General features: G+C 39.7%; 1 protein-coding gene across 1 annotated transcript in view; it reads right to left on the reverse strand.

The window, feature by feature from the left end:
* Window positions 1–26,586, reverse strand: part of TEX10 (testis expressed 10) — a 49,228-nt gene that overhangs the window by 9,337 nt on the left and 13,305 nt on the right. The window contains 5 exon segments of the mRNA XM_009876860.1: window positions 5,310–5,443; window positions 6,664–6,752; window positions 18,679–18,856; window positions 19,137–19,312; window positions 22,648–22,783. Of these exon segments, the coding sequence (XP_009875162.1) occupies window positions 5,310–5,443; window positions 6,664–6,752; window positions 18,679–18,856; window positions 19,137–19,312; window positions 22,648–22,783 (713 nt within the window).

The raw sequence follows: 26,586 nt of genomic DNA on the forward strand, positions 1-26,586 counted from the left end.
AAAGTTGGCCTGAGCCACACGCTGTATCCTAATGTGAACTTTAAAATATATTTTTCAATTCACATCAACAACCACCTCAAACACGGGTACCTAAACCGTAGCAGGCTGTTCCGCAGCCAATTCCCAAGCCCTGGCGAAATGACTGTTCTGAGTGGGGCTCTGCCCAGTGTGACATGTTACTGCAGAGCGTGGAAAATGAGAAGTTTTCAGGTGATGGGGCAGGCAATGAAGCTTGTCATCTGAAGCCTGGCCAGCTTCCCCCGGAGCACCCCGGCTTAGCAGACAGTGTACTCCCTTGACAGGTGCTGCTTCTCTTTCTGAAATAAACTGATTTGACAGGGCAATATTAACAGTGCCCTGAGTTGTTGAGAAAGCTGCGGAGGACAAGAGATCTTTGTTCATCTGCCTTGCCTAAGCTCACAGGGGCGGATGTGAAAGGTATTCCTGATTCAGTGACTCCAGAAAAAAAACAAAACAAAAAGAATGCCAGACAACATGAAAAAAAAACCAGATGAAATCCACATACCACCACAATAAAACAAAACAAAGCCTAGGCTGAAAGAAGAAAAAGCCAAATAGAAGGAACATTACACAGGCGGGCAACAGGGGAAAGGGAAAAACCCAAAAGCACCACTCTGGGGCTAATTATCCATTCAAGGTAGCAAAACAGGAATGCAGAAACTTGTTTAAGAGTTTTCTGAGGTTTTTTGGGTTGGTTTTGGTCAGGAAGTTTTCTGTGTTTGGTTTTCTTTTTAGTTTTAGGTTTTACATGTTAAGAAAATTATGAAAGCTCTTTGGAAAAAAAAAAAAAAGCTTTGTTCCTTTTAGGAGGCATTTATTTCTATAATCTCTCTTTTCCTTCTTTGAAATTTGCATTACTTTGGGAAAAAACACATTGTTTTTATTTCTAAACGTTAAACTTGGATATGATGTAGTTTTAAAAAACACTAGCGTTTATATAGATTTTATTTTGACAAGGCTAAAAATTACAGCGTATTTCCAGTTCAGAAGGGCAACTATTTACCCTCAGCTGCTTTCTCTCCCTGATGTAACTCTAACCTGGAAATTTCAATAAAGAGAAGTTGAAATCTTAGGGGAAGTTCAACTCAAAAATCTACATTTTAAAAGACAAACATCCCTGCAGGTCATTTAATTTACATGCATAGACTTGCTATCTTTATTGATTTGTTAATTTTTCACAGTCTATCAGTGCTATTGGATACAGCTTTCCCAGTTCTTACTTCGCTTATAAGACTTCTCCATTTTTGACACACGTTAGTTCATTACTACACATGCATCCCAGGGTTTTTGAATTCAAGACTGCTTTTGAAAGAAGCTGACCTTCCCCAGTGTGTGGTCTTAAACGTTTTAAATGTTTTGTTGATTTTTTTTAATTTCAAAACAACTGTGTGCTCAGTATAACTCGAGAACGTCGACTTTGAGCAGAACCATCAAAGTCTCATTTGCTTTCCTCCTCCAAAATGTTCGTGTGTCACAAGCGTCAAGTATTACAAGAGAAATTATCATGTATACACAGTTACCTTGTTAAACTGTTTGTTTCTGTTGGCGCTATTTCATTTGAGACTGGCAGAGCAATTCAATTACAGGGGAGCGAACAATATCACCAGCAAACACTACAGGCAGAGTTGAAACGAGCGAAGACTGAGGCTTCTTCCCTAAGGCTGCAATGATTTATGCTGGACCCCCATCTATCTCAGCTACAGGGGTATGATCTTAAACAATCGGCTTTAATAAGGCTGAAGTGATTTTAGAGTAGAAAAAGAATCTGGGTTTCCACATTTATCATATCTTTCAGCCAAAAATATGAAAATTAACCTTTACAGCAACACAAAATAGCATTTAAAGGGACACTTTCCTTAAGCATTGCTCCTTAAGTGAAATACACCATTACCTAAAACCTTCCACAAAACAACACAGTTTCAGATTTCCACTATACCAGTTACCACTCTCTAGACAAACAGGGTTACAAACAGTATCCGTCTCAAAACAGTTCTTGTTACAAACCACTTTAAAGCATTAATTCCTATTCAGAAGTGCATTTATTTGGCCTTTTCACAGCTTACGGTGAGCCACGTGCCACCAAGTGCCCTGGTCACACTAACTCCGAGCTGTCATTTGAAAATACCGAAGGCTATTCTTTTCCTTGGCACAACTTGCTCTTTCTCCTTTTCTTCTTCCACATCTCTCCCGTGCATATGTTAGACATTAAATTCCCTCTTATGGCCCATCACCGTTAGAAATACACACCGCTCACCGCACAGCACAGCTCGCTAGTGACAGAGAGCTGGGACTGCCTTCCTCTGGATCTGAAAACAAAGCCAAGCAGTGAGCAGTAAAGCTGTGGCCTCCTACAGATTCGTGCCTGGGATCCTTCATCTCTTGCCTTTCTGTGTCTGCTGCTGCCCCACAACCCCTCAACACCCCTGTGAGCCAAGCGAGTTTCTTCTATTCCACCTCCTCATTTCCCTAAAACTTAAGGGCAATTAGTATTTGCAGTTTTATAATGGCTTAGGCAAAACTTATGCTGGAAGAGAAGAAAGAGGAAGATGGATGGACTAAGAAGAACCTGATCACCAGTCTCATTGATTCACAGAAAAACAGGCTGTCAAATCCTAATCCATCAGTTCCTTATTTATTTTCCTCCACAACAAACTATTTTTCACTTGTGAGGAAGCCCTGAATTACAACTCCACAACGAGAAGTCTTTTAAATGAACAATTCTCAGCATAAAATAGAGGCCTGAATGCTGCCTGCTCCACAGCCAACAGAAGGTTGTTCTCACTTACTAGGTTAAGTTACTACAAATATGCTGCTTAACATTACAGCATCACCATAAACTCCAGCAAGAGAAAGTATGAAAGATTCAGCATTCAGAAGCTGTGCTGCTCTACTCAGTTCCGTCAAAAGCGTGACTGATTGAAGGTGGTGGGTTTTATAATTTTCTGTAGTGCTTCTTTATCTAAATAATCTTCTGTCACAGCTAAAAATATTTGGATTCCAAATTGCGCTATACCTTGAACTACGTCTACTTGGAAGTGGTCTCCAAACCTATCTCCCTCAATTTCAGTGCCTGAGGTTATTCCTCTCCGGGTGCAGGAATCTGCATTTTCCTTTACTGAACTTTATGAGGTTCCGCTCTGCCCAGTTCTCCAGCCTGTCCATATCCCTCTGAACAGCAGCACAACTATCAGATCTATCGCCCAGTCCTCCCAGGTTTGTACTGCAGACTTGCTGATGGCACACACGATCTTACAGCCCAGGTCATTAACAAAGGCTAGAAAGTACTGGCCCCAGGACCAATCCCTGGGGTACACCACTAGTGACTTACCTCCAACTGGGCTTTGCACCACTGATCACAACACTCTGGCCTGGCCATTCAGGCAGTTTTCAATCCACCTGCCCTGGATAAATCCTTGCTGACTATTCCCGATCACTTCTTAGTCGTACCTGATATAACTCAGTTCACTAGAAACTTTCTCTCCGCAATCATGAAAGTACTTACGAGGAAAAGGCTCCAGTTTCCTTCTCAAGCTCAGAGTGGCAGTCCAGAATGCCCTTTGGTTAAGAGTCTACAAAATGAGGTGGGTCTAGAAGTTCTTACTGCTCTTCATGCAGATTTTTCTGATGTGTAGGAATTTTGCTCCTATTCTCTGTTTCATAATTTAAAAGACTTCAGGCTGACACGTAACTGTAGAAGTAGTGCAATGCTCCACAGGATGTCCAAATCCTTTCATTCCTAACCAAGGTTATCCAGCTCAAGGTTATCCACTTCTGAGAACCTGAGAGATCACCTTGTATCTTTCCCAAGAAAAAGTACTTTAACAAAAGCAAGTCTTAGGTTTCTGAAAATACTCTCCTTGATGGCACCAAACTACTGAGAAGATTGGGGAAGGAGAAGTAAATCAAACGTGCAACCAGGAACTGAAGGCAAAACAAGCCATCTACAGTCAAACTACTGCACTGTCCCTAAGCAAAACCAGTCCCGTTGTGTGGTTCCTCAGCCAGCTATGACACATTTGTGGAAGAGAAGCAAAGAGAGAAGACACAAGAAGTGACATTTTTAAAAACAGGTGAAGTATATATAAACCCTTCAGATGCTGTATGGGATTATGCTAACTCTTTGAGAAACTACTAATTCCTCTGGTGCCTTCACAGAGGGACAGCTCTGTACAGAACAGGGAGAGAAAGCATTCTAGTCTTTCAATACTGGAGAAAGGTGTTTCGGTGAGAAAATGCTTCACTACTACCCAGAAGAGACAAAGCGAAACAAATTAGAAAGTTTAGTTGCTCCACAGGACGACTGACTGGAGGCAGGGCAACTAAATATCTGTGTCAGTCACAGCACCAAACAACAACTTTGCTTAAAATACTCTTCAATACCTAAGAGCACAGATTCAATGTGTCTTGGATTATCACTAGTTTCAGTATATTACTACTTAAACCTCATGAATTAGAAGAGAAAAAAATAATAATCTGTTATACTGCTTTCTTGAAGCAAAAAGACTGCCACAAAAACCCAGAAGAAATCATGCAACTCAAAACTTCTCTTACAATCTTCCTTCTGTATTCACAACAGAGATTTCATAAATACTGTCAAATCAGCATGTCATTAAAACATGATTTCACACCTCAGAGTGGCTTCTGGTGAGCTAAGCAATAAAAAGAGTTGAGCCAAAATGAAGACTAATGCATCTGCTTTGAATAAAATCTGATGCCTCAGATCCCTTTAGAACCAACAATAAAATTAAGGTTTCAGCTCTTACGATCTTACAAGCAGGAACTGAATTCACAGTGGAGTTTCAAATCCCAGTAAATTTTGGTTAAATAACATCAGAAGAACTTATTCTAAATAATCACCAATGCCAACTTGATTACTTCCAAGTTAAAAACCTCAGTTAATGCAAGTGCTTTTTAATTAACAGTGGAATTTACTCTCAGAGAAAGCGCTTTATAATTAGTATTTGTACAATTAGGTTTTTTTGAAAGCCAAACCATATTGCTGGTCTTAATCTTATTAGTGTTTAAGAATTTTCCACCATGGCTTCTACTCATTGTTTCCATGAGTCTTGTTTTGCATACTACACGCCTGAACATTCACCTTTTAAAGCAGCTTCCTTCAAAATACTATCTGATGGCTGTGGAAAAACTTCGGCCATTTGACAGCTATTATAGTTTTCATTCTTTTTTTTTCAACTCAACTCACAACAAGGTTTAGGCATCTGTGGCAAAGGGATGGAGAGCACTCGGAGTTTGTCCACTGTCATTTAGAATTAGTGTCGATGTATTACCTCTGTCACAGCCCAGTGGTGTAAAAACTGGTCCAGATCAGTTAGGTAAAGACGGACAGGTGAAAGCTGTGTCTGGCTAATGTGTGGTTTTCCTCTAATGCCCTGGAGACTAGTCAACTCCTCTCTTGAAAACCCTAGAGAAAAAGAAGCAGTACAACAGTATCACAAAACAAGCCAAGCACTGTTCTACTTCAACAGCATCAATGACAAAAGCTGTCTTTCAAATTATGTCTGTATAATATTTTATTTTTTTGTTAAAAGCTCTTGCTTAGTATTTAAAAAAAAAGTATATCAAAATACAAATTCTGACTTCTGAAACAAAGCAAAAATATCTGAAAAAACAATGGCATACCCATTTAAACTATAATGCAGTACGTAAAGAAACAACTGTGAGAGGCTACTGTTATGCTGCTATTTTTGGCATATATATATCTTTAAAAAATAATTAAAAACTCCAGGTATAATGCATGACAGTTCACCATGGGTTCACAGTAACTCAGTAACGTGCTAACCTCAGGGTTTGGGTTTTTTTTTAAATTTAAACATCATTTAGCTAATTATTTCTGGCCAGGTATTAGATGTTTCAGTAAAACAGGACTACTGCTCCAAAACAGTCACTTTAGTTTTGCTTTCATTTTCTCAGTTATCAGTACAGCTCCCTCTCCACTGTTTTAGGAAAAAGTAATTTTTGAAAGCAAAGCCGTTGAACGTTATGAATGGCTGAGGCGATGAAGTAGACACTTTTTTTTTTTAACCAGAAGACAAAGTAACTGGAAGATAAGTCTCAGTAATATTATGCCATTTTAACCACTGTAATTTCTCCAAGTTGTATCACCACAGAATACAACTATTTTTATATCTGAGTAAGAATAGAGCAGCAGAAGTAAATCTGCTCACATGCTGACCTTGGGCAGCTCACTTGAACGTATTTTGATTACTTCACTCCGATGGAATGTTTTTAATAGCGTAAGCATGTCCACAGGAAATCCCAGAGGCACTCATTTATACTGTCATAAGCCAGTAAAAGGCATTTACTTATATCTAGAAAAAACTCTCCTTGTTCACGTCACAGGCTGAATTTAGGTTTTTCCTCATACTTTCCAAAGAAAGTTGCTAGAACGAAGAAAAACTATGCAAATATTCAGCCCAGATGGCAAAGGATAAAAATAGGGTGTCAAAAAATCAGATCAAGAAGAAAAAAAAAAGGGTATCTTGTATCGACAGTACGTAACAAAATTAGAGTTACTTTCAAGAAGTACTTACTACACCATTTATTCTAAATTAAATCCAGTAATTGACTATCAAAACAAATTTCATGTTGTTAATTCTGAATTATGACATTCACATGGATTACCTATAAGGGTTGAAAACAAGAAGCTGAAATAGTCCACATCATTCACTGAATTATCCTGCACTTGGCACTTCCAGCCTGCAAAGGATGATCTACACAAAACCAATAGCAGATAGTTTATTAAAAAAACCATATAATTAAGAATTCACAGCCTACCTGCATAATACAATCAATTAGCAAGACTAAATTGTTAATTTAAGCATTCCTGTTTCTAACTGCAGTTGTCAGAATAGCATTTTGAACAGCTTCAAAACCAGAACTTGCTCTTCTCAGGACAAGTAGCATTGAACTTTGTACACCTGCATGGACTTAGGTGGTTAAGTTGATTAAATTACTGAGATAGCAACTTTTCATAAATACAGGTATAAACTTGAATATAGTGACGACAGCCAACACACAGTAAATTAAATTAGTTTTCCTCCCCTTATTTGGTAAAAGTAATTATATTACAAAGCGAGGCTGTATTTTTCATTACATCCACTGCTGTTAATACAGCTCTTCACGTGAACAAGAGATCCCATTTAAAAGCAGCCTCAGCATCTATTTTAGAGTAGCTAAAGCCATAAAACACAGGACTAAATTAAAAACCTGCTTTGAGATTTAGAACATCAAAAGGATCAGTACGCAAAGACGGGAGTTGAACTGTTACCGAAGCCGCCTGACGCTTCCTTTCTTAGGAGCACTCAGTAAGAAGGGGATCACCAGCCTAATTTTGTTTCTTAAATCAGAAGCTACACGCACTTGTAGAAACCCGGAGCAAGCAGACACCACTGACCACCCAATCGCAGCCTCTTGCCCGTGTATTGGTGCAGAACTGCGGAAAAAGCCAGAAGCTGGGAATAAGCGCATCCTCAAAAGGCTGCAGCTCAGACCTACAGCCCATTATGCAAAATGTGCATTACTCGGGTTTACTTGCGCGCCACTCTTGGCACTTGCGCCGCGCACTACGGATCTTTCATGCAAGAGATTGCTGCTTCCTGCTCTTGCAATCTTGCGAAATTTCAGAGCTCCCAAATGCAATTTCCCAAGCCAACTATCTGCCTCAGATAATTTTTTTCTCTAATTTCTCTCTGCTAAGAGCCAAAACGGCGCAGCTCATGGGTAACAAAATTCTGGAAAGCTTGTTTTTCGCAAAATTTTTACAGCTCCGTGTTTTGGGAGCAGAAATATTAAATTTGGAATACCTTTGTGCCTGGCATATACATTTTGCCACCCCATGAAAATCTATCCACAGTATTTCAGCATCCACAAAAATGACAGATAGAACATGCACGTCTGGAGCTACTCAAAAAAAAAGAAAAAGGAAAAAAAGAGTGGAGTTTCAGAATTCCTGTACACTGAAGAAAAAATTCAGGATTTAATCAGACTACCACGTAGGATAATTAATTCTAGCGGGGAAAAAAGGAAAAAAGAAAATCACAGCTAGGTGAGGAAGAACAAAGAAAAGCTTTATTAAATAGAGCTCCTACTTCCCATTGTATCCTTAATGGCAAATCCTTGTTTCCTGGCATATTCCAGGTGACCTAGCAACTCCGCAGCACAGGTAGCTCTGTAAGGTCCATTCTAGTTCCTGAAGCCTTCGATCCTACTCTGAGACCCGTCTCACCGCTTCCTTTTCTTAGCCTGCAGCCTCTCAATCTCTCTCCCTTCTTTAGGCTGCCGGTTCCCGGCCAACATTGAGTTCTCCAGAGACCCCTTGGCCATGGCCGGTCATCTTCTCCCAGGAGAACGGAGGATTTCTTCCCTCCTTCCAAGGAGCTCCCAGTCCAATTCCTTACACCATCAAAGAGATTTCACACACATACTCAACTAAACCAGCAAGAGGCCTTGCAGGCTATTTCCCAGAGATTCTACATAAAGTGAATATTCACACAGGAAATGGATCTGTGTACCAGAAGAAAGGCTAAAGCCCACGTCCTGTTCAGCGTGGGGGAAGAAGCTGCCTGAATCCAATGCGGAGGGACCATGAGTCAGACTTTAGGTCACTCGTTATATCAAAATAGGCACTGGGGAGCATGAAGAGAGATTCAGGAAAATACTGGAAACTGAAATTCAAACTGGGATGCAATCACTAAGCAAAATGGTTGGAATGCAAGGAGTTGGAAGAGATACATCAGATGACAAGCTGCAAACAGAGCTGGGGAAATATGAAAAAAAAAAAAAATCTTGGGCAGGAAATAGAAAACATGGAAAGAACTGGTGATAAACCTGAATTCAAGGAGTAGAGAGTTGCATAAACAGTTGGAATCTAGTTTAAAAGAATAAAATAAAAAAATATTTTTCAATGCAACAGTTCACAAATTCCTCATCACTGGACCGTGGATGCAAGAATTTTACATGAACTCCAGAAAAGACGGAGCAAAAACTCAGACTCGCTGCCAGCTAGCAAACAAACTGCAACAGGTCTGGGAGATCCCTGAACATGACAAATGATTCTGAAGCTTACTGCTGAATGTCTCTCAATTTTTCAATCACTTCTGCAGTGTTGTTTTTGTGCCTGCACGCTCGCAAAACAGGATGAGCATTTTAAGCATCCTACCAGCACACCCAGCAAAGTGTCACCGATGCAGACGAGAGAGGAAGCAGAGAGAATCGTCACCGTTCTGCTCAGGGCAGAGGGAGGCAGCGTGAGACACAAACCCTTGACAGAGCTATTAGATAGTTTCAAGACTCATCTCCAAACAGAGCTACGCTGAGGCATGCACACACAAAACCAAGATCCCCAAATTCAGTTGCAGCTTCTTTTTTTTTAAAAAAGTGAAAGCTACTGCATACATAAAAGAAGCCTCAATGGTAAAAGACCATTAAGGTTAAAAATAATCTAGCATTCAATTTAGAAAATGACAAGAGAAAGCTGCCTATAATCTTCAGCTTGGCATCTTTGTATATATGCCTTAAGAGTATGATAATGTTACATGTCATATTTTCTCTAAAAAAAAAAAAAGTAAGTAACCTATGCCTTGTTCAAATCATGGATGAATGGATCAATCAGGATTATGCAATGAAGGATAACGCAGCCTGACCTGTTCCTGCCTTGTTTATTGCATCATCTATAATGTGCACAGCATATGAGGCAAGAGATGGTTAAAAAATGTAGAAGGAATTAGCTTACAAATTCAGGTAAACAAGTAAGTTTTAGGCTTTATGCTGATGCTAGATATTTTTTAGAATTGGAGGACTTGAAAAATATGTTTTCAAGATGCTTGTAAGTTACATGCTAGACATTTAACTAAAAGAAATACCTGATCTATAGGTGACGAGAGGTAATAAGCATATTATAACCTCCCTTCTTGGAATAAATTTTTACTGACAGTGGCAACCTGTTACCAAATTGCATACGAGTGAGACCTCTCCAGTCAGCAGCTCCAAACCCACATTTACTGGGACGAATTACATGCTGTAATTTCCATCAGGTTACCTGCTCTCCATGATAACCTCTCTATTGAGGTTTAGAATTGCACCTTTTAGGTTACGTGCTCTGTATGCCAAATGGTATGAAAAGACAAGCTGAATCTAATTAACTTAAAAAAAAAAAAATCACTGCATAGCAAATATTTCTCAGTCATAGCAGCTGTGCAATGTCTGCTTTTTATCACTTGCTCCTAACTCTTTTAACTCCAGAGGAATCTCACTAGTTTTGTTCACATTGTTATTCTCCTGTTGAGCCAGATGACACAGTCGCAAGCTGAACAACTGCAGTTTGAGCACAAGTGGTTAGTTCTCAACTACAGACTATTACCTATGTGCTTCCTGAACTAAACTAGCTACCAAGTGATTTCTGGTCAGGTTTAAGGTGCTGGCTTTAACTGAGGTAGTCACAGGGAGCCTCTGAGTGATTTAGAGATCTCTGGTAGAACTCTGAGGAACCTCACTGCAGTCATTTTAGAAATCAACCTTGGGTTTGTCCTCTTGTACAGCGCGCTGCTCCAACTACAACTCAGACAGCAATGCACCTCTCAGGCACAGCCTGTTTTGCTCAGAATTTCAGTTGGGTTTTTGATTTTTTTTGTTATTACTACACAGTAGTAAAATTGAAGAAAGCGTAACGAATCTCAAAAAACCCTGAGTTCCGCCTTCAAGTATTTTACAGTAAAACAAGAAAACGCAAACGCAGGATTCGCAGCTCTTGAGGCATTGATACTATCACCCTTTTGCTCAAAAATACGAGGGTTACGGAATTCAGTAAGTGTAAGATCAAGGGTCTGAGTTTTCTGTTCAAGGAAACTAAAATCCAATTCTTTTGTCTTCTAGGAGAGTGTTTCTACTGCCATAATAGAGAATATTCTAGCACAGGGTGTTTCTGAAGCTTTACAAAATTATTTAAACACTTGCAAAAGAATAGCCTGAGAAACCTAACTTACCTTAGACTGTGGTAGGTGATCTCATTTTAAATTTATTTCATCAACCGCTGATCACAGTTTCAAACCAAGGCCTCCCACAACTGTTTCTTTAATTCTAGGTTGTAAATTAATTTTAAAAGTTTCCTCCCAGTGTAGGCAGATATTTGCATTACTGTAAAATATATTATTTTAAAGGACTAAAAAGTCCCACGTCAATATTTATCTCAGCTTTGGCACAGTTTATTCCTGTTTTTGTTTAATGAAAAATAATTTCTGTCAAATTGAAAAGCAACTGCTTGCAATTGCAATGAAGAATAAACTCAGGTTCCTGCATCAACTTAATCAAATCAGCTGCTTGTTATATTGGTCACATGAATCAGTGCTCTCAGTTTTCATCCCACTTCTTGAAGAGAGAGGAAACCAAGATTGTCACAAACTGATGTTGAATTTTTTCTTTTATTTTTTTTTAAAAAAGGGGTGAGCACCAAAAGAATCTTTGAATACTTCTCCAACTTTGTACTCAACTCATCATTCACACCAATTTAGCTCTAGGTAGTGCAGGTCCTGAACAGAAACTCTGAGAGCAAGTGATGAGTTTTTATCTTCCTTATTCAGCACCCTTTTCCACTAACAGGTTACCATATGTAGGCAATGGTTTGTTAGTGTGAATTTTTTGTTTTAACTTTCATTATCTCTTTTGGAGGATCAAGTGTTTCCATTTGAAGATGTGGCAAAACACAACAAACATCTGCAAGGAATTACCAGGGATTTGGGGAAAAATATGAACCCTATTTTAAGAAAACAACAAATTGAGCCATGCATTGTTAAAAGTAAGCCTCTCAGCTACTCATTTGCTCCAAGGTTGTACAGGCTGTCTGAAGGAAAGCATTGCTTACACATTATAAATGAGAGCACGAATCAGAAGAAACATTCACTAATGAGCAAACGGCATTTACTGACTGGTGAAATTTTAAGTGCAGCAACATAATTCTTTTCCCCTTGGTTAGGAATATCAAACTGCAAACAACCACCTGGGGACAAATTTAGAGGGCCGTGTCCTTAAACACAAGCTTAGCTTTCTCCCATCTCTCAAGTCCTAAACCTTCACAGAACAGTGAGCAAGGAAAAGGAAATTTGCTCAACGCACTGTAACCCACCCCCCCAGGATCTGGTTCTCAGGAACTATGGATCCTTTCTGATCTTACAGTGAGGAAAACAGGTCTTTTACCCTTCATCCTCAGTGGCACCCAGCCAGGGAAATGCTAGAATTTTGAAAGCACTCTTCAGTTTATATTCTTTAGAGCCTTAAGCATTTGTGTTACCTTTTTAATATTTTCCTCCTTCATTTTTGTTTCTAAATTGAGGGGGGTGAAAATATAGCCAGAAGAAGCACTTTGCAGTGAACACACACCTTACTATTCTTACATTTTTCTTAGCAAACTATTCATAATTTCTACACCTTCCTATACGTGTACTTACTCTCTAAACTGTATTTTGTTGACTTTCCACTGCACCATTTGTAATGGCTTGAAATCATGGTTTTTTCTCTTTCTTTTTTTTTTTTTTAAATAGGAACTTAGTTTATTTTGGCTAAGTTTTATTTTACTTATATTTTTCTTTAAAAAATATTCTGACAACTTTTCTACATTTAATCTGTAAAGAATTACTTTGCTTTACCAGTGTTGTTCACAATAACGCGTTTACAATATCCTCTCCAAGTTCTCTCCAGCTTTTGGGAATATAATGTTTTTCGTGTCTACAATAATGCATCTAGTAAGTCTTTAGTGAAGACTTACTGTCTTCATGTAATGTAGACAACCCACATCTGCATTCTCACTGTGCCTCCTCAAGCTATACTGTCAAAGGTTGCAGATCACATAACTAGGATGATTAAATAAAGGCAGTATTTACTTACAAAGGAATTATCTATAGACAACTTTGAATGCTATTATGACCCTAAAATATCTCTGGGCAATATACATCTGGAGACACAGCATTTCACACCTTAAAATGTCCATCTCGGTTCTTTCCAACCACCAGGTTCCTGAGGATAGCAGGAACCAACAAGCATGCCTGGCTGCTTGAGGAGATGCCAGCTGAGCTCCCTCATTATGGTCCAGAAAGCAATGGAATATTTTAAAGGCACTCCCTCTTAAGGAAAGAGTCCATTTAGAGTTACAACAAGCAGAAAAACAGTTACCCCTCAGGGTTATCTCAAACCTGTGAAGACTAGAAAATCCCACACAATTTATGCCTCGCTGAGAGAGAGCATTCAGCTTTTATTTATATGGTCCTCACCCTTCTGCTTTTCTGCAGCAACAGGAACAACAACTCTTTGAGAGACTCCAGCAGGGAAAGGGCCCCAGAAGAATAAGAAATGGCTGTTTGAAGCCATTGGAGATCTCATTTACAGACACTCTACTTCAAGAGAGAAATGCCATAAGTTAACTCCCATTGTTTTTTATCTAGGCAGTGAAATATTATCTGTACAATTCTCTATTACAGTGAAAAAAATTTCCAGGCACACTGTTCTGATGGACAAAAAGTTCTAAAAAAAAATAAAATCATTAACTATTATGCACAAATAAGGCACAGAAATTGCATTTATGAAATTATGATCAATAAATGCACATAAATCAATTGCATTTATGTAATCACACTGTACAAGCTTTCCTTGTACCTCAAGACATGTTAAAAAAAAAAAAGAATTTTTCCCATACAATCAGCAATCTAACTTCCTAGATTATATATTTGATCACAATCTTTTAATTTTCATTTCTTAATCCATATTTCATAGAAGACATCACAGCAAGTGAGTATATCATACAGTAATCAACTATCTGACCCTATACAAAAGGGAAGGAAAAGAGGAAAATGTGTTTGCAAGAGTATCTGCCCTTTAGTCACCACACTCACCAAGAAGCAGCAAACAAAAACATTGAGCCTAACAAATGGTGACAAAGTGTGTCCTCTGCAAGTGTTACACGACAACTTTTGGTATGGACACAGCAGACCTCCCTTTCAACAGACAAGCAAGACAATTTGCCATACAAAAGAAGATGAGTTTACAAGATTGTTTCCACAAGATTTACAAGATGTTTCCACACCTGACCAAAAGTTTTGTCTCTAAGCCAACCTTCCAAAAAGTACTCAAAAAATAAGCATAAGCCTCACCAGTCCTTTAAAAACCATTCTGAAGCCCATCTGCCCTACAAATGTAGAAAGGAGGTGGAGAGGGATTACACCAAAAATTCTTTCCAACTTTGCCTATAATAGTGCTAAAGATCATCCACTAGATCATCCACAATGAATATGTTTCTTCACTGTCTGAAGAGAACTATCTACCTGCCCATATCCACATCCTCAAGCAATTACCAGAACTCCACTGTTGTGATGAAGCTAAGACTGGAATTTCAAACCAAAGATCTATCCATGCCAAATATTCCTACCCACCACTTAAACCGTTCATCTTTAATTACGAGAGAACTACTATTTGATTATTTACCAGTTATTCAAATAAACTGTGAATTAAAAGTAAATACTGCAGTTATTTCTCTTTGAAACATGGCATACTGCACCAAGACAAACGGTTTGTCTCAAATGCATCAATCTAAGCATTATCACGTAAAGACCACCGAAAAATCCTTCCAGTAGACTCAATGCAAAGACTTTCTACAGTATTTTCCACGTTCTTCCATTTGTCTCCCTAAATTTAAGCTCATCCGAGGCTTAAATCAGAGGCCACCTCAGAGAACTCATCTCCTTCCAAGAAGCCGCTCGCTCTCATTTCTCTCAGTCTGAAGCCACAGCTTGTTCACTCATATTGCTCCGCACCTTTAGTCACCTGTTTATGTATGAACGGGACTAGGGAGAAAGATTTATACCCCAAAACCCTGGCATGCTTCCATCTCTCAGAATCCTACCTGCCTGGATTTACTGAACTAAGTTACACCTCAGGTCCCACACAGGAGGCACAGGCAGGCACTGGAGTAGACGAGCAGGGATATTAAACCAAAACACCACCTTCTGTCCCTCAGTTTAATTTGAAACTCACCAGCTGTAGCTGTCCCAGTGACCCAAACAGCAGCAACGTCTGTTCTTTGACATAGAAATCAATCAGTGTGAATCTGGCCGTGTTCATATCAGCATCCAACACGGGGTGGCTGCATTCTAGCTTGTTTTTCAGAACGGCCTTTGGCCTGTGCTAACAGGTAAGGCTTTAGAGAACAGAAATCAAAACCATGACAGAACCATCCTAAGAATTTAGCAGTACAGATAATCATCCTCCCAGGCTCAGAAGCCTTTCCATTAAATATGGAAATACTGCCAGCACTGTGTTCATTCTCAGCACCCAGAGCCCACCGTGCCTCACTTCATGGGCTCCTGAAGACCACCTGGCATTTATTTCACCATTGCAAAAATAAGAAATGGAAACTACTGAATGTCCTCAAAATTCATTTCCAATCAACAAAAAAATTCTAAAACTTAACATGCAATAACTGTAATTTAATGTTATCACCTGATATCATCGCAGGGCTGTGGTTTAAGCCATCATTTACTATATACTTTTACAGTTTATACACACACAAAAAAACCCCTATGAGTTGCTCGAGTTTATAATGATTGTTCCTGGAGTAACTGCAACAGTCTTATTATCATCCATATGTACTCTCATCAAATCCACCTTAACACAGTTTCTCCCTAGCAAATATATATGGGCATGTACATACAACCTCAGATGTATGTAAAAACATAGGTGCTCTACCAGTTAAGAATAATGTGGAAATAAAAGCTTTTAAAGAACAATTACCAGATACAGCAATGAGTCTCTGATGCTCCTGAATGCAATCTATTTAAAACATGACAGATAAGCAGGTGGCATAGAAGAAAAGAAATTTATCAAAACTCCCTCCTCGCTAAACGAAACATGAAGGTACTGGAAGAAAAACAGTGCCATCTACTGACAGCACCGGTTTTACTCATAAATGACGTTTCCCGATGGGCTCATTTTTCTACCAGTTTCTCTACACAAAACTACCATAATCTAGAAATATGGAGTGTCCCATGAACCAGACTGTGGTGCAGAACTGTGAGACAATGTACATTTAGTTACAGAACGACTCATTTCAAACACCTGCATGTTTAACTCCGAGCATCACAAGAGCCGCAAATGATTACCAGATGTTACCCAATCCCTCTGCTTTCCTTCAAGGTTCTACCCTGCACCATCCATGACATACTTTTGTTCAACTTGATTTTAAGTATCTTCAGTGAAGTATATCCATACCTCTTCCTACACAGCCTATTCCAGTACGTATGTCTACTTTTAGAAAATTTTGCTCACACTCAAACCAAACATTTCTCTGACATTTAAGGTCTGTATTTCTATCCTGCTAAAACTGCATTCTCCCATTCCTTTTCAACAGCCTTTACACACACGGTTCCCCCTCCTTGCCACCCTTATTTGCCTAAGTATGCCAATCTGTCAGTCATTCCCCAAGATCACAATTTACAGATTCATGCTCTGTCTGCTCTCCTTTAAAATCAATCCTGTTTGTCCACATAATTATCTAAAAGAGAGCCACAACACTGGATGCAACAATCCAGCTTGGCTTTTCTGATAAGAGATGGTAAATTAGTTCATGTATTCTGTGTGCTATGACAGCTCATGAAGCTCATAAAGCCCAGCTAAGGCTCATATCTAGAACAGCTACTAATGTTCGCTCAACTGTACAACTTCTTTTCTGAGCAGAAGGGATATACCAGAGTATTCTCTTTTGAGAAGTTAATCGTCACTTAATTCCCCATCTTTTCATGCTTAAGTTGCAAAGCAACTTTTTTATTGTTTTGGACATCCCTCTCAGCAGCCACAAATATTTCTGACATCATCTCAGTTCTCTAATTCTTTAAGGCATCCCTGGATGAAGTTTTTAGGATAAAAAGTCTACAGTCGTGATGATAAGAAAAAAAAGTAGTCTTTCACCTATATATTAAGAATCTGAGCCACAGCTAAAAAATGGGTTATCAATAAGCCCTTTAAAACACATACAAGGTTTTAAACTTGTCTGTATGGGTGAGAATATATTTTCTATGGTGCTGCACTCAGGTTGTCTATAAAAGACTCGTTATAACCTTTCCAAGGTCTTATGTTATTTTCATCTGCGTTTCTAAAGAGAACTGATCACGTTCCTAGCATCGATTCCTCTCAGTGAAGCGGGAACAGCCTTATCAAAGAAAAACAACGTTCAATTAAGTTTCATCTTTACCAAGTTTTATCAGAACTTGCAATCTTCCAGACAGAAGGACTGTCAGGGCATATCAATACAAGAGACTAGCCAGTATAAACTATGTACTTTTTTTTATCTAGTCTTTTTTATCTAGTGATTTCTCAGGTAGACAATCCACAGTCTTTGAACCTGAGTTTAAAACATGTTCCAAATGCCATAAATTAAAATCAAAATACTTTCTTTGCACGTCTCATAAAAGAAGTTGCTCCTCCTCTGTATTTGGGATGTAACCTACTGTTGGTAAAACACACCACCCTCCCACTGCTTCTTGCATCTTCTGCCAAAACGATCAAATGCCCACAAGCCCACCTGCAGCCTTCTGATCATCTTTAGAGAACAGTTACACTATTACTACAAAAATCTTGCACACTGAAAATCCAAAAAGATACAACAACAAAAAAACCACCTTAGTGTTTAGTAGTGACTTCAGTTCTTTCAACGACTCTCTTTGAACTGGTTATGGTTTGTCACTGTATCTCCAGTATATGGCAGGGAATTTTTGTTTCTAAAAGCTAAGATTTGAGATCCACCTTCCCATAACTATACAAAATTTCATTTTTAGAGTTATAATGCATGATATTTAGGCTATAAAAAATTTCATCACTATCACTTCATGTTAGTCACCTCATTCAGATGTTATACAGCTAACATGAACAGGTCTGTATTTGACAGCCCATTTTGTTGTGTCATATTTTAATTAAAAAATATTTAAGTTCCAAAAAGCATTAAAAATCACTTTAAACATAATTCATATAAGCTTAATTCCTGCTTATTTATTTAAGGTTCAAAAGTATTGTCAATGAAGAAAAGCAAGTAGATTTTTTCCAGAAGCAGCAAAGCAAAACACCCTTGTGAAATCCCAGCAAGTCTTCCACTCACTTCAGTGGAACCGCAGCCTCTCTCCCTGACTTCACAGGCAAACTTACTCTTTCAAGTCAGGACAAAACCAACAAGAATGTGAATAATTTCTAACATGACACTTGCCTAGCAACTGCTATTTGACTTAAGTGTGGTAATTATAGGAAAAGCAAGTTTTAAGAAATTTCAAAGCAAGCAGAACACGAGAATACATTCTCTTTGGTTACATTTCACTACAAACGTCAGGTGAAAATATTTACAAGGCCACTCTGCACTCAGTGGCAGAACAAAGACAACCAGTGGTGATGTTCTGGGTAGAAGATGCTCAATACTGTGTAGCCTTACAGGTAACCGATATGATTTTTCTGAACAAGCATTAGAGAAAATCGGTCAGTGTGAAGGCAGAGTCCAAGTGAAAGGCTAGGAGTAAAGTCTGACAGAAACATTCCGTTCAAGGTTGTTTGGGTGGGTGCTTTATTGTTCTGTGGGGTTTTTTTAAACCAGGAAACCGACACAAATGTTCGCCACCGTACCTCATGCGCAGGATCCCGATGAGGGTGGCGGCCAGCTCGGAGGAGATGCGGCCCATGATGCAGCAGCGGCTGAGGGCGGTGAGCAGCGCGGTGGGCAGGTGGGGCAAGAAGTACACCAGCTGCACCAGCCGCCGCTGGGCCTCGGCCGGCAGCAGGACCAGCGCGCCGTCGAGTGGATCTGCAGGCACAGACAGGGGGTGGTCAGAACGTGCGCCCCACCAACACCTTGGTAAAGCTCTGCTGACTTGAACCGGTTTTCACCTTTTTACTAGCCTTTAGGAAACAACATGCTTAGTTTGGTTTAGCCTTTATTATGAGGGACTGAACCAATCCCCACCCCTGCCCCACACGCGGAGACTTTTACATTCACCTAGGAAACACCAGTATTCTACACACAGGGCAACTTCCGCACCAAGCAATGGACAGAATTCACTGAGCTGTAGCGTAAAAAGTCTTACCATATATGCGAGCAGCAGTGGCTTGTAAACTTTGTAACAATTCCTTGTTGGAACGCGAAGCAGCAGAGTGAATGATATCAATGAGCTGATTTGAAAGCTCAGGATTTCTCAAGCCAAGCAGAGCAAGTTGCTGAGGTAAGCCAGCCAACCAACGAGATAAAACTTTACTTCGACTTCTGAAAAAAAAAAGGGAGAACTAATTAGGAGGAAAAAGTGCAAAAACAAAACAACAAAAAAAAACCCACAAATTTGTGCTTTCTAGTCTTGACTAAGCTGCTTTAACGTCAGGTACAACAAAACTACAATAAATTGCAATACTGTGATTTGCTGTGAATATTTCATCAGAAGATCTGAGCACACTCATTTGCTATTACAGTTACATCAGAAATATTTATTTGATCCACAGATTTTGTATTGCTTATTTTCAACTCTTTCAGAAAAAGTACTTGTATGAACTGGCCATGTGCTGGCAAAGCAACATTTCCATTTATTATTAGTCTTTATAACTAGACTTTCAAATTCAATTCCACTTTCGCTGACATCTTGTTCGTCAATTCAGGTACCTCTTAAAGCAGAATATAAAACTAGAACTGGTAAGAACACAGCACCAAAGAACATTAACAAAGTGAATCGTGTCAGACACTTTACTGCTGAACTTTATTTAAAACTTGACAATCTCCATTATAGATGTGCTTTTATTTATCCTTTCTAGCTCAAACAATCTTAGAGATCCATCCTATCTTTCATGGGCTACAATTTCTATGACACCCTGGCTTACCAAATCAATTCATAACCCCAAAGCACTTCATCAGCTTACTACCAAAGTGATGATTACATGAAAGAAGCTGTCGAGTGTAAATGAAGTTCAAAGTAAGTCTCGGAAGGTGTCAGCAAGAGTAACGTTATGGTGATAAAAATTATTTCATTTTCAAATGACCTGACAAACTCCCCTGCTGAAAACTTTTTAAGGAAACTAAGTATCCGTGACATGAGAGGGAAGCACCTTGCACAGACTGATTCTGTTTAACAGCAGAGAAAGCCTGCAGAAGAGACAACTGAAATGGGTGAGCTGGAGGCAGGCTCGACAGAGGCCTCAAATCCTCCCATGAATGGGAATAAAACCATTGTTTTTCCACAGAAGTGGGTGCAAGTATCAAATGAATGGGGTCAAGATAACTAACATCAAGACCAAAATACTAATACTGAACCTTATAATAAATCAATCAAGTTTTCTTTCACAGGGCAACAACAGGGCAAAAGTTCCTACGTAGCCTCTGAAAGAGATACGCTTAAAAATAAACAGCTTCAGTGTCCTTGGAAAATGTTCCAATGTGAATTCTGCTCATCTTAAGACTGCTTTTGACAAGCTTCTGAGAAAAAAAAAATTTAAAAATGAGGAGAGCAGTTACAGGAGAGCTGAAGAAGCTATGATGTCAAACTGAATGCGATAGCATGACTGCCATCCAGGATCTACCACGCAGTCTACGTCCTGAAGAAATGAAAAAAACCACTTGTTTCTAAAAGAAAGAAATGGATCAGTACAGTACACAAACATTACGTCATCTTAAAAATCTCGTCAGACACCAGCGCAGTTATCCTTTTTGCAAAGAATTTTTGAGATTTCATTCTTCTCTTACTAAAAAGTCACAATTCCATGTAGAAGACTAAGAGGAACAACAGGAAAACTACTGCTATTTATGATGTCTAATAGATGATCACATGAAATTGGATGAGATGCTCAAAACTTCCAGGCAAGCACAGCAGACAGTGGTTACATAATCTTGGGAAATTAGTATGAAAAAGTTCTCTTTTTCACTCTGGATGAAAAAAGGAGGAAAATGTGATATTGCCAAGCCTTCTGTCCATCTTTCAGATTTCCTCTGTTTTTTGCAAAGGGGATGCAGAAGAGAACAATCTTCCCAAAGCTTGGCTCTACTAGTAGATGCCACTACTTCTGGGGGGCCTGAGGTTTTTAACTAGTAGCAGGAAGTGTCATGGATATGATCCTATGTCCCTGCACAGTTCTCAAGGGAGCTAGGCATGTTTAAGGATTTTATGTAGCTGGAACCAGATAACTTGGCTGAAAAACATCTTCTAGAAAAGTTAAGACTTGGAGACAATTTGGACAAATCTTACAATGAAAAAGTGCACTAACAGCAATACAGGGAATAATCTCCTCTTACTTGAAGCAAGCCAATCTTCCATTGCACGCAGGGGGAAACATAGTGGGCAAAAGACGAGGAAAAGGCTGAGGTACTTAATGGTAAGACCAGTTGTCCTGGTACCCAGCTGCCTGAGCTGGAAAACAGGGAACAGAAAGAAGCCCCCCCATAATCCAAAGGGAAAAGGTTTGTGACCTGTTGCTCCACCTAGATGCACACAAGTCAGATGGGATCCTCCCAAGAGGACTGAAGGAGCTGGCAGAAGTGCTCACCAAACCACTTTCCATCATTTATTAGCCATCGTGGCTAACTGGGGGGAGGTCCCAGTGAACTGGAGGTTAGCAAAAGTGATGCTGTTCTACAAGAAGGGCTGGAAGGAAGACAAGCCAGCAGTGTGCCTAGCGGCCAACAGCATCCTGGCCTGGATCAGAAATCGTGGGGCCAGCAGGACCAGGGAAAGGATCATCTCCCTGTACTCGTCACTGGTTAGGCCGCATTTCGAATCCTGTGTTCAGTTTTGGGCCTCTCACTACAAGAAAGACATTGAGGTGCTAAAGTGTGTCCAGAGAAGGGCAACGAAGCTGGTGAATGAACTCAAGAACAAGTCTTATGAGGAGCAGTTGAGGGAACTGGTATTGTTTGGCCTGCAGAAAAGGAGCCTCAGAGACCTTATCGCTCTCTACAACTACCTGAAAGGAGATTGTAGCGAGGTGGAGGTGGGCTTCTTCTCCCACATAACAAGCGACAGGACAAGAGGAAATGGTATTAAGTTGCACCACGGGAGGTTTAGATTGGATATTAGGAAAGACTTCTTCACTGAAAGGCTTAAGTATTGGAACAGGCTGCCCAGGGAAGTGGTTGAGTCATCATCCCTGGAGGTATTTAAAGATGTGGTGATAGGGACATGTTTTAGTGGTGGACCTGGTATTGCTAGGTTAAAGGTTGGACTTGATCTTAAAGGTTTTTTCCAACTTAAATGGTATGATCTAACAGATGCATGAAACTGAGAACTCCAAAGGACAAGAACTTTTTCTTAAACCTAGTCTCTTTAGAACCACCACCCAAACCAAAAGAATACTTTTCTTAAAGAAACTTCTTCTTTAAGAAACTTTTTCTTAAAGAAAGGCTTGACAGGCACTACTAGAATCAAAGAAGGCACTACATGTCACAAGTCCACAATGATGCGCTTAAGTAATAAAAATGCTTCCTGACTATAGATGCGCAATCTTGACACATCTACTGACTACCACACAGCCAGTAACAACGAGCTTGCAGCAGTGTACTTCAAGTTAACATTGTAAATCATTAAAATCTGTCTAGTACACAAGAATATGCAAATATCTTTTTACCTGATTCTTTGAGTCCTCAAATCTTCTTTTTGGTAAACTCTGCTAAAAAATTTCAGAAGCAAAGTACGAACTGGAAACAGGAGATTCCTTTGCTGGTATAGTGTATATACTGCTTTTATCAAGGGTTCTGTTGCCACTAGAAAGAAAAAATAGAAAAATCTCAAGTAGTGCTTCTTAATTTTCCGATTTTATACATACATGCATACATAGAAGACCTATCTTCTTTATCTGCGACTATCTACATTTAACTCCACACAGAAGCACCAAGATATTTTAAAACAACTACTGAATAGACTTCTAAATCACTGAAACATCTTGTGTAGCTTATGAAAGAGCCACACAAAATAGAGACAAAATGTCAGTGAAAACTGAATTAACGAATTAATTGCTGTCAAGATGTACTTAAGTAGCAGCCATCACTTCATCATCTTCATAAACCAAGCCTTTGTCTTTGCATCCAGGTGTACAGAGCAGTCTCAGTAAGTAATATATTCAAAATCAGATACAATTTTGTGTTTCACACTGAACAGAGCTACTTCTGCCCACACAGACAAGAATGCCCATACTAAAAATTACTCCTGATCCAGTCAGGGGGTGGTTTTCATGAGTAAAACTCTTAGCAGGGAACATATTAAAGTTATCATATAGAGATCTTCACTAAAAGACACACTTTAAAAAGCATTTGAAATGGCATGGTCATACTCAAGCATAATACAGGGAGCCATTTAGAAACTGAAATCTAACATTTGTCAACTGAAAAATACATGAACTATTAGAACAGATTTTGATTAAGCTAAATTCTTTTTTTTTTGCATCAGGAGCCTCAACTTATCCAATTCACATACTCTTCAGCTGAAGATTCATCTTGGACAGCATTTCTTACACAGTGCATGGGCTTACTCTTAACTGAATAACAGTTACAACTTTATGTAGTTTTTAGTTAATTAATGAACTGTTAACTGGACAAATATATTAAGAAATAAATATTCTAAACATGTGGAACATTCAGCCACTTTCCAATAACTCTCTATGGTATAAAGTACATCTTACTATTTAAATTGTTTCATATGAACAGGACAAGATTAAAACCAGAAGTAATTAAAAATGTATTCTTAAAAAGCACTACTTTAAAGGGCCACATTAAACACACTTTCAAAATGCAGCTGAAGTTCCCATGATTTTTAACATATTGGGTTAGGTGGCACATGGCAAGCTGCCTTCTGAAGTGACTGAGTGTGCTCTCTCTGTTACTCAGAGAAAATCTAAATACAACTAGCAGGCAAGTGCTGCTAAAGTCACACCTGAGAAATCCAAGAAAGGAGCAGACTTCCTAATTACAGAGAGCAGATCCAGAGTTTGATCTTACACAATGGACAGAAAGCTTCAGACAATACAGCTCAAAGCTCTTCTAGACATCCACAGAAAAAGGTGGCTACATGCATTTCACCCCATCATGAACAGCTACTCAAAACACGCAAGCCTGAAAACTGCAGCTCCGATACTTTTGTGGCATAATGTGCAGGAGGTTGACTACGGTTTTATTTAATCTCATTCACTGTTTTTTTCTATCTAAAATTCCCCTCTTTTAATTTCCACTGTGTTCTACAAAAATTCTTACTGCAATGGCTCATTTTTTTCTTTTGCATTGTCTTCTAAAGAAGGCATAGGATCATAGAATGATTCAGGTTGGAAGGGAACTTAATTATCTAGTTCCAACCCCCCTGCCATGGACAGAGACGCTTTCCACTAGATCAGGTTGCTCAAAGCCCCATCCAACCTGGCCTTGAACACTTCCAATGATGGGACACCCACAAGCTCTCGGGGCAATCTGTTCCAGTGCCCTCACTGGGCCCTTCCAGGCCCTTAATCTCAATGTCAGATCAGTTAAAAAAAAATAAATCCAAATTACATTTTTGGTATGTACCAACTTTTACACTAATACCTGACACAATACTGTTCAAAATTTCTAGGGCACCATCAAAAAACCCCAACACAACAATCAAGGAAGGAATCTTTTCTTCTTCCACAGAATCACATAATGGTTGAGGTAGGAAGGGAGCTCTGGAGGTCACTTGGTCCAACACCCCTGCTGAAGCAGGGTCGGCTAGATCTGGCTCTCCAGGACCATGTCCAGACAGCTTCCAAGTATCTCCAAGAATCGAGACCCCCACATTCTGGGAAACCTGTACCAGTGCCTGGTCTCCATCACAGTGAAAAGGGTGCTCCTGATGTTCACACAGCATCTCCTGTGCTTCAGTTTGCACCCACTGCCTCTTGTCCTGACACTGGGTATCACTGAAAAGAGCCTGGCCCCCTCTACTTTACACCCTCCCTTCAGGTGTTTATATACATTGATGAGGTCCCCCCAGAGCCTTCTCCTCTCCAGGCTGGACAGTCTCAGCTTTCTCAGCCTTTCCCCCCAGAACAGACACTCCACTGCATTCATCATCTTCATGGCCCTTCACTGGACTCTCTCTAGTATGTTCATGTCTCTCCTGTACTGGGAAGCCCAAGTCTGGACACAGTACTCCCGGCATGGCTTCACCAGTACAGAATAGAAGAGGAAGATTGCTGTTGGATATTAAAATAATATACTTGTAGAATATTAGAATCAATTGTGGGATCGCTTAAAATGACGATGAACTGAAATTTGTTTTGTCTCATGAGTGACATTGCTTAGCACAAGCAGCCAGATGTACTGAAGCCTTAGGCCACCAACTGTGGACTCTTACTTAAGTACTGCTGAGCTTAGGCGGAAGAAAGGCCTGGAAATCAATGCTAATTGAGAAAGAGAAGATCAACAGAAACTTAATCCTTGAGATAAAGAATTCTCACCTGCCGAGAGAGAAAGGATCCAACAAACCATAAGAAGACTTCAAAGCCAAATATTACTATTGGACCAAACCATTGCGTGATGAGAGGTGAACCTGGATTATAAAGGTCTAATTGCTGAGGGATTTCTTTATCGGGGTCCCTCTCAGGGGGTCCAAGCGAGAACTGAGAAAAAACAATTCTGTGTCAGAACCTAGGGTCTGTACACTTCTTTACAGATCGGGGCTAAGACTGGATCCAGCCGCACCTAGACTCCTCTCTGTGAGGAAGTTTAGAAACGAAGGGGGTCCAGTCTGAACCTCATGACTTGGCAGAAGGGTCTTCCCAGACTCTTCTATAACAAACACCTCCCTCAGCTTGCTGTCAACACTCCTCCTAACACAGCCCAGGACACCACTGGCCTTCTTTGCCACGAGTGCCCAGTGCTGGTTCATGTTCACCTTTGTGTCCCCACCAGGACCCCCAGGTCCTTTTCTGCCGAGCTGCTTTCCAGCTGGGCAGCCTCCAGCACATACAGGTGCATCGGCTTGTCCTTCCCCAGGTGCACGACTTCGCACTTCTCCTTGCTGAACCATCAGGCTATTTTTCTAGCACGATCAGGCAGTGTTTCCTACAGAGCTAAGTAAATGAATCATAATCTAACATCTAGTCAGGCTTTTTGTACTGCATTAGGATTATCCCGAAGGGATGAGATGAATTGTCCACATAGAGATTTGTGAGATACACAGTTTCTTACTTGCATGGAAATTCTTGAACCTGCATAGGATCATCAGACAAGATCCATACATATCTGTCTTTCACAATTTCTTTTAAACTTCAAGCTTATCTATTTTTTGCATTCCGGAGGAAAATGATTGCTCTAAAATAGCTACTTTGGTTAGAAAAGCATCAGCCATTATCTGCTATCTGGTAAAAGTTTGGCAGACAAAGGAAAAAGCAATGTTTCATTACACAGAGAGGCATTTAATATCTGTTTTCACAGTCTAAAAATAGTTTGGAAACTACACTCCTGAGTAGTAACTCTTCTGCTCAGCTAGTGAGACAGGTTGGGATCAAAGGCAGGAGATTGGATGGAGTGCTTCCTGGATGCTGGTCACTGAAGAAGCG

Source organism: Apaloderma vittatum, unplaced genomic scaffold (assembly GCF_000703405.1).
Source record: "Apaloderma vittatum isolate BGI_N311 unplaced genomic scaffold, ASM70340v1 scaffold20199, whole genome shotgun sequence".
NCBI lineage: Eukaryota > Metazoa > Chordata > Aves > Trogoniformes > Trogonidae > Apaloderma > Apaloderma vittatum.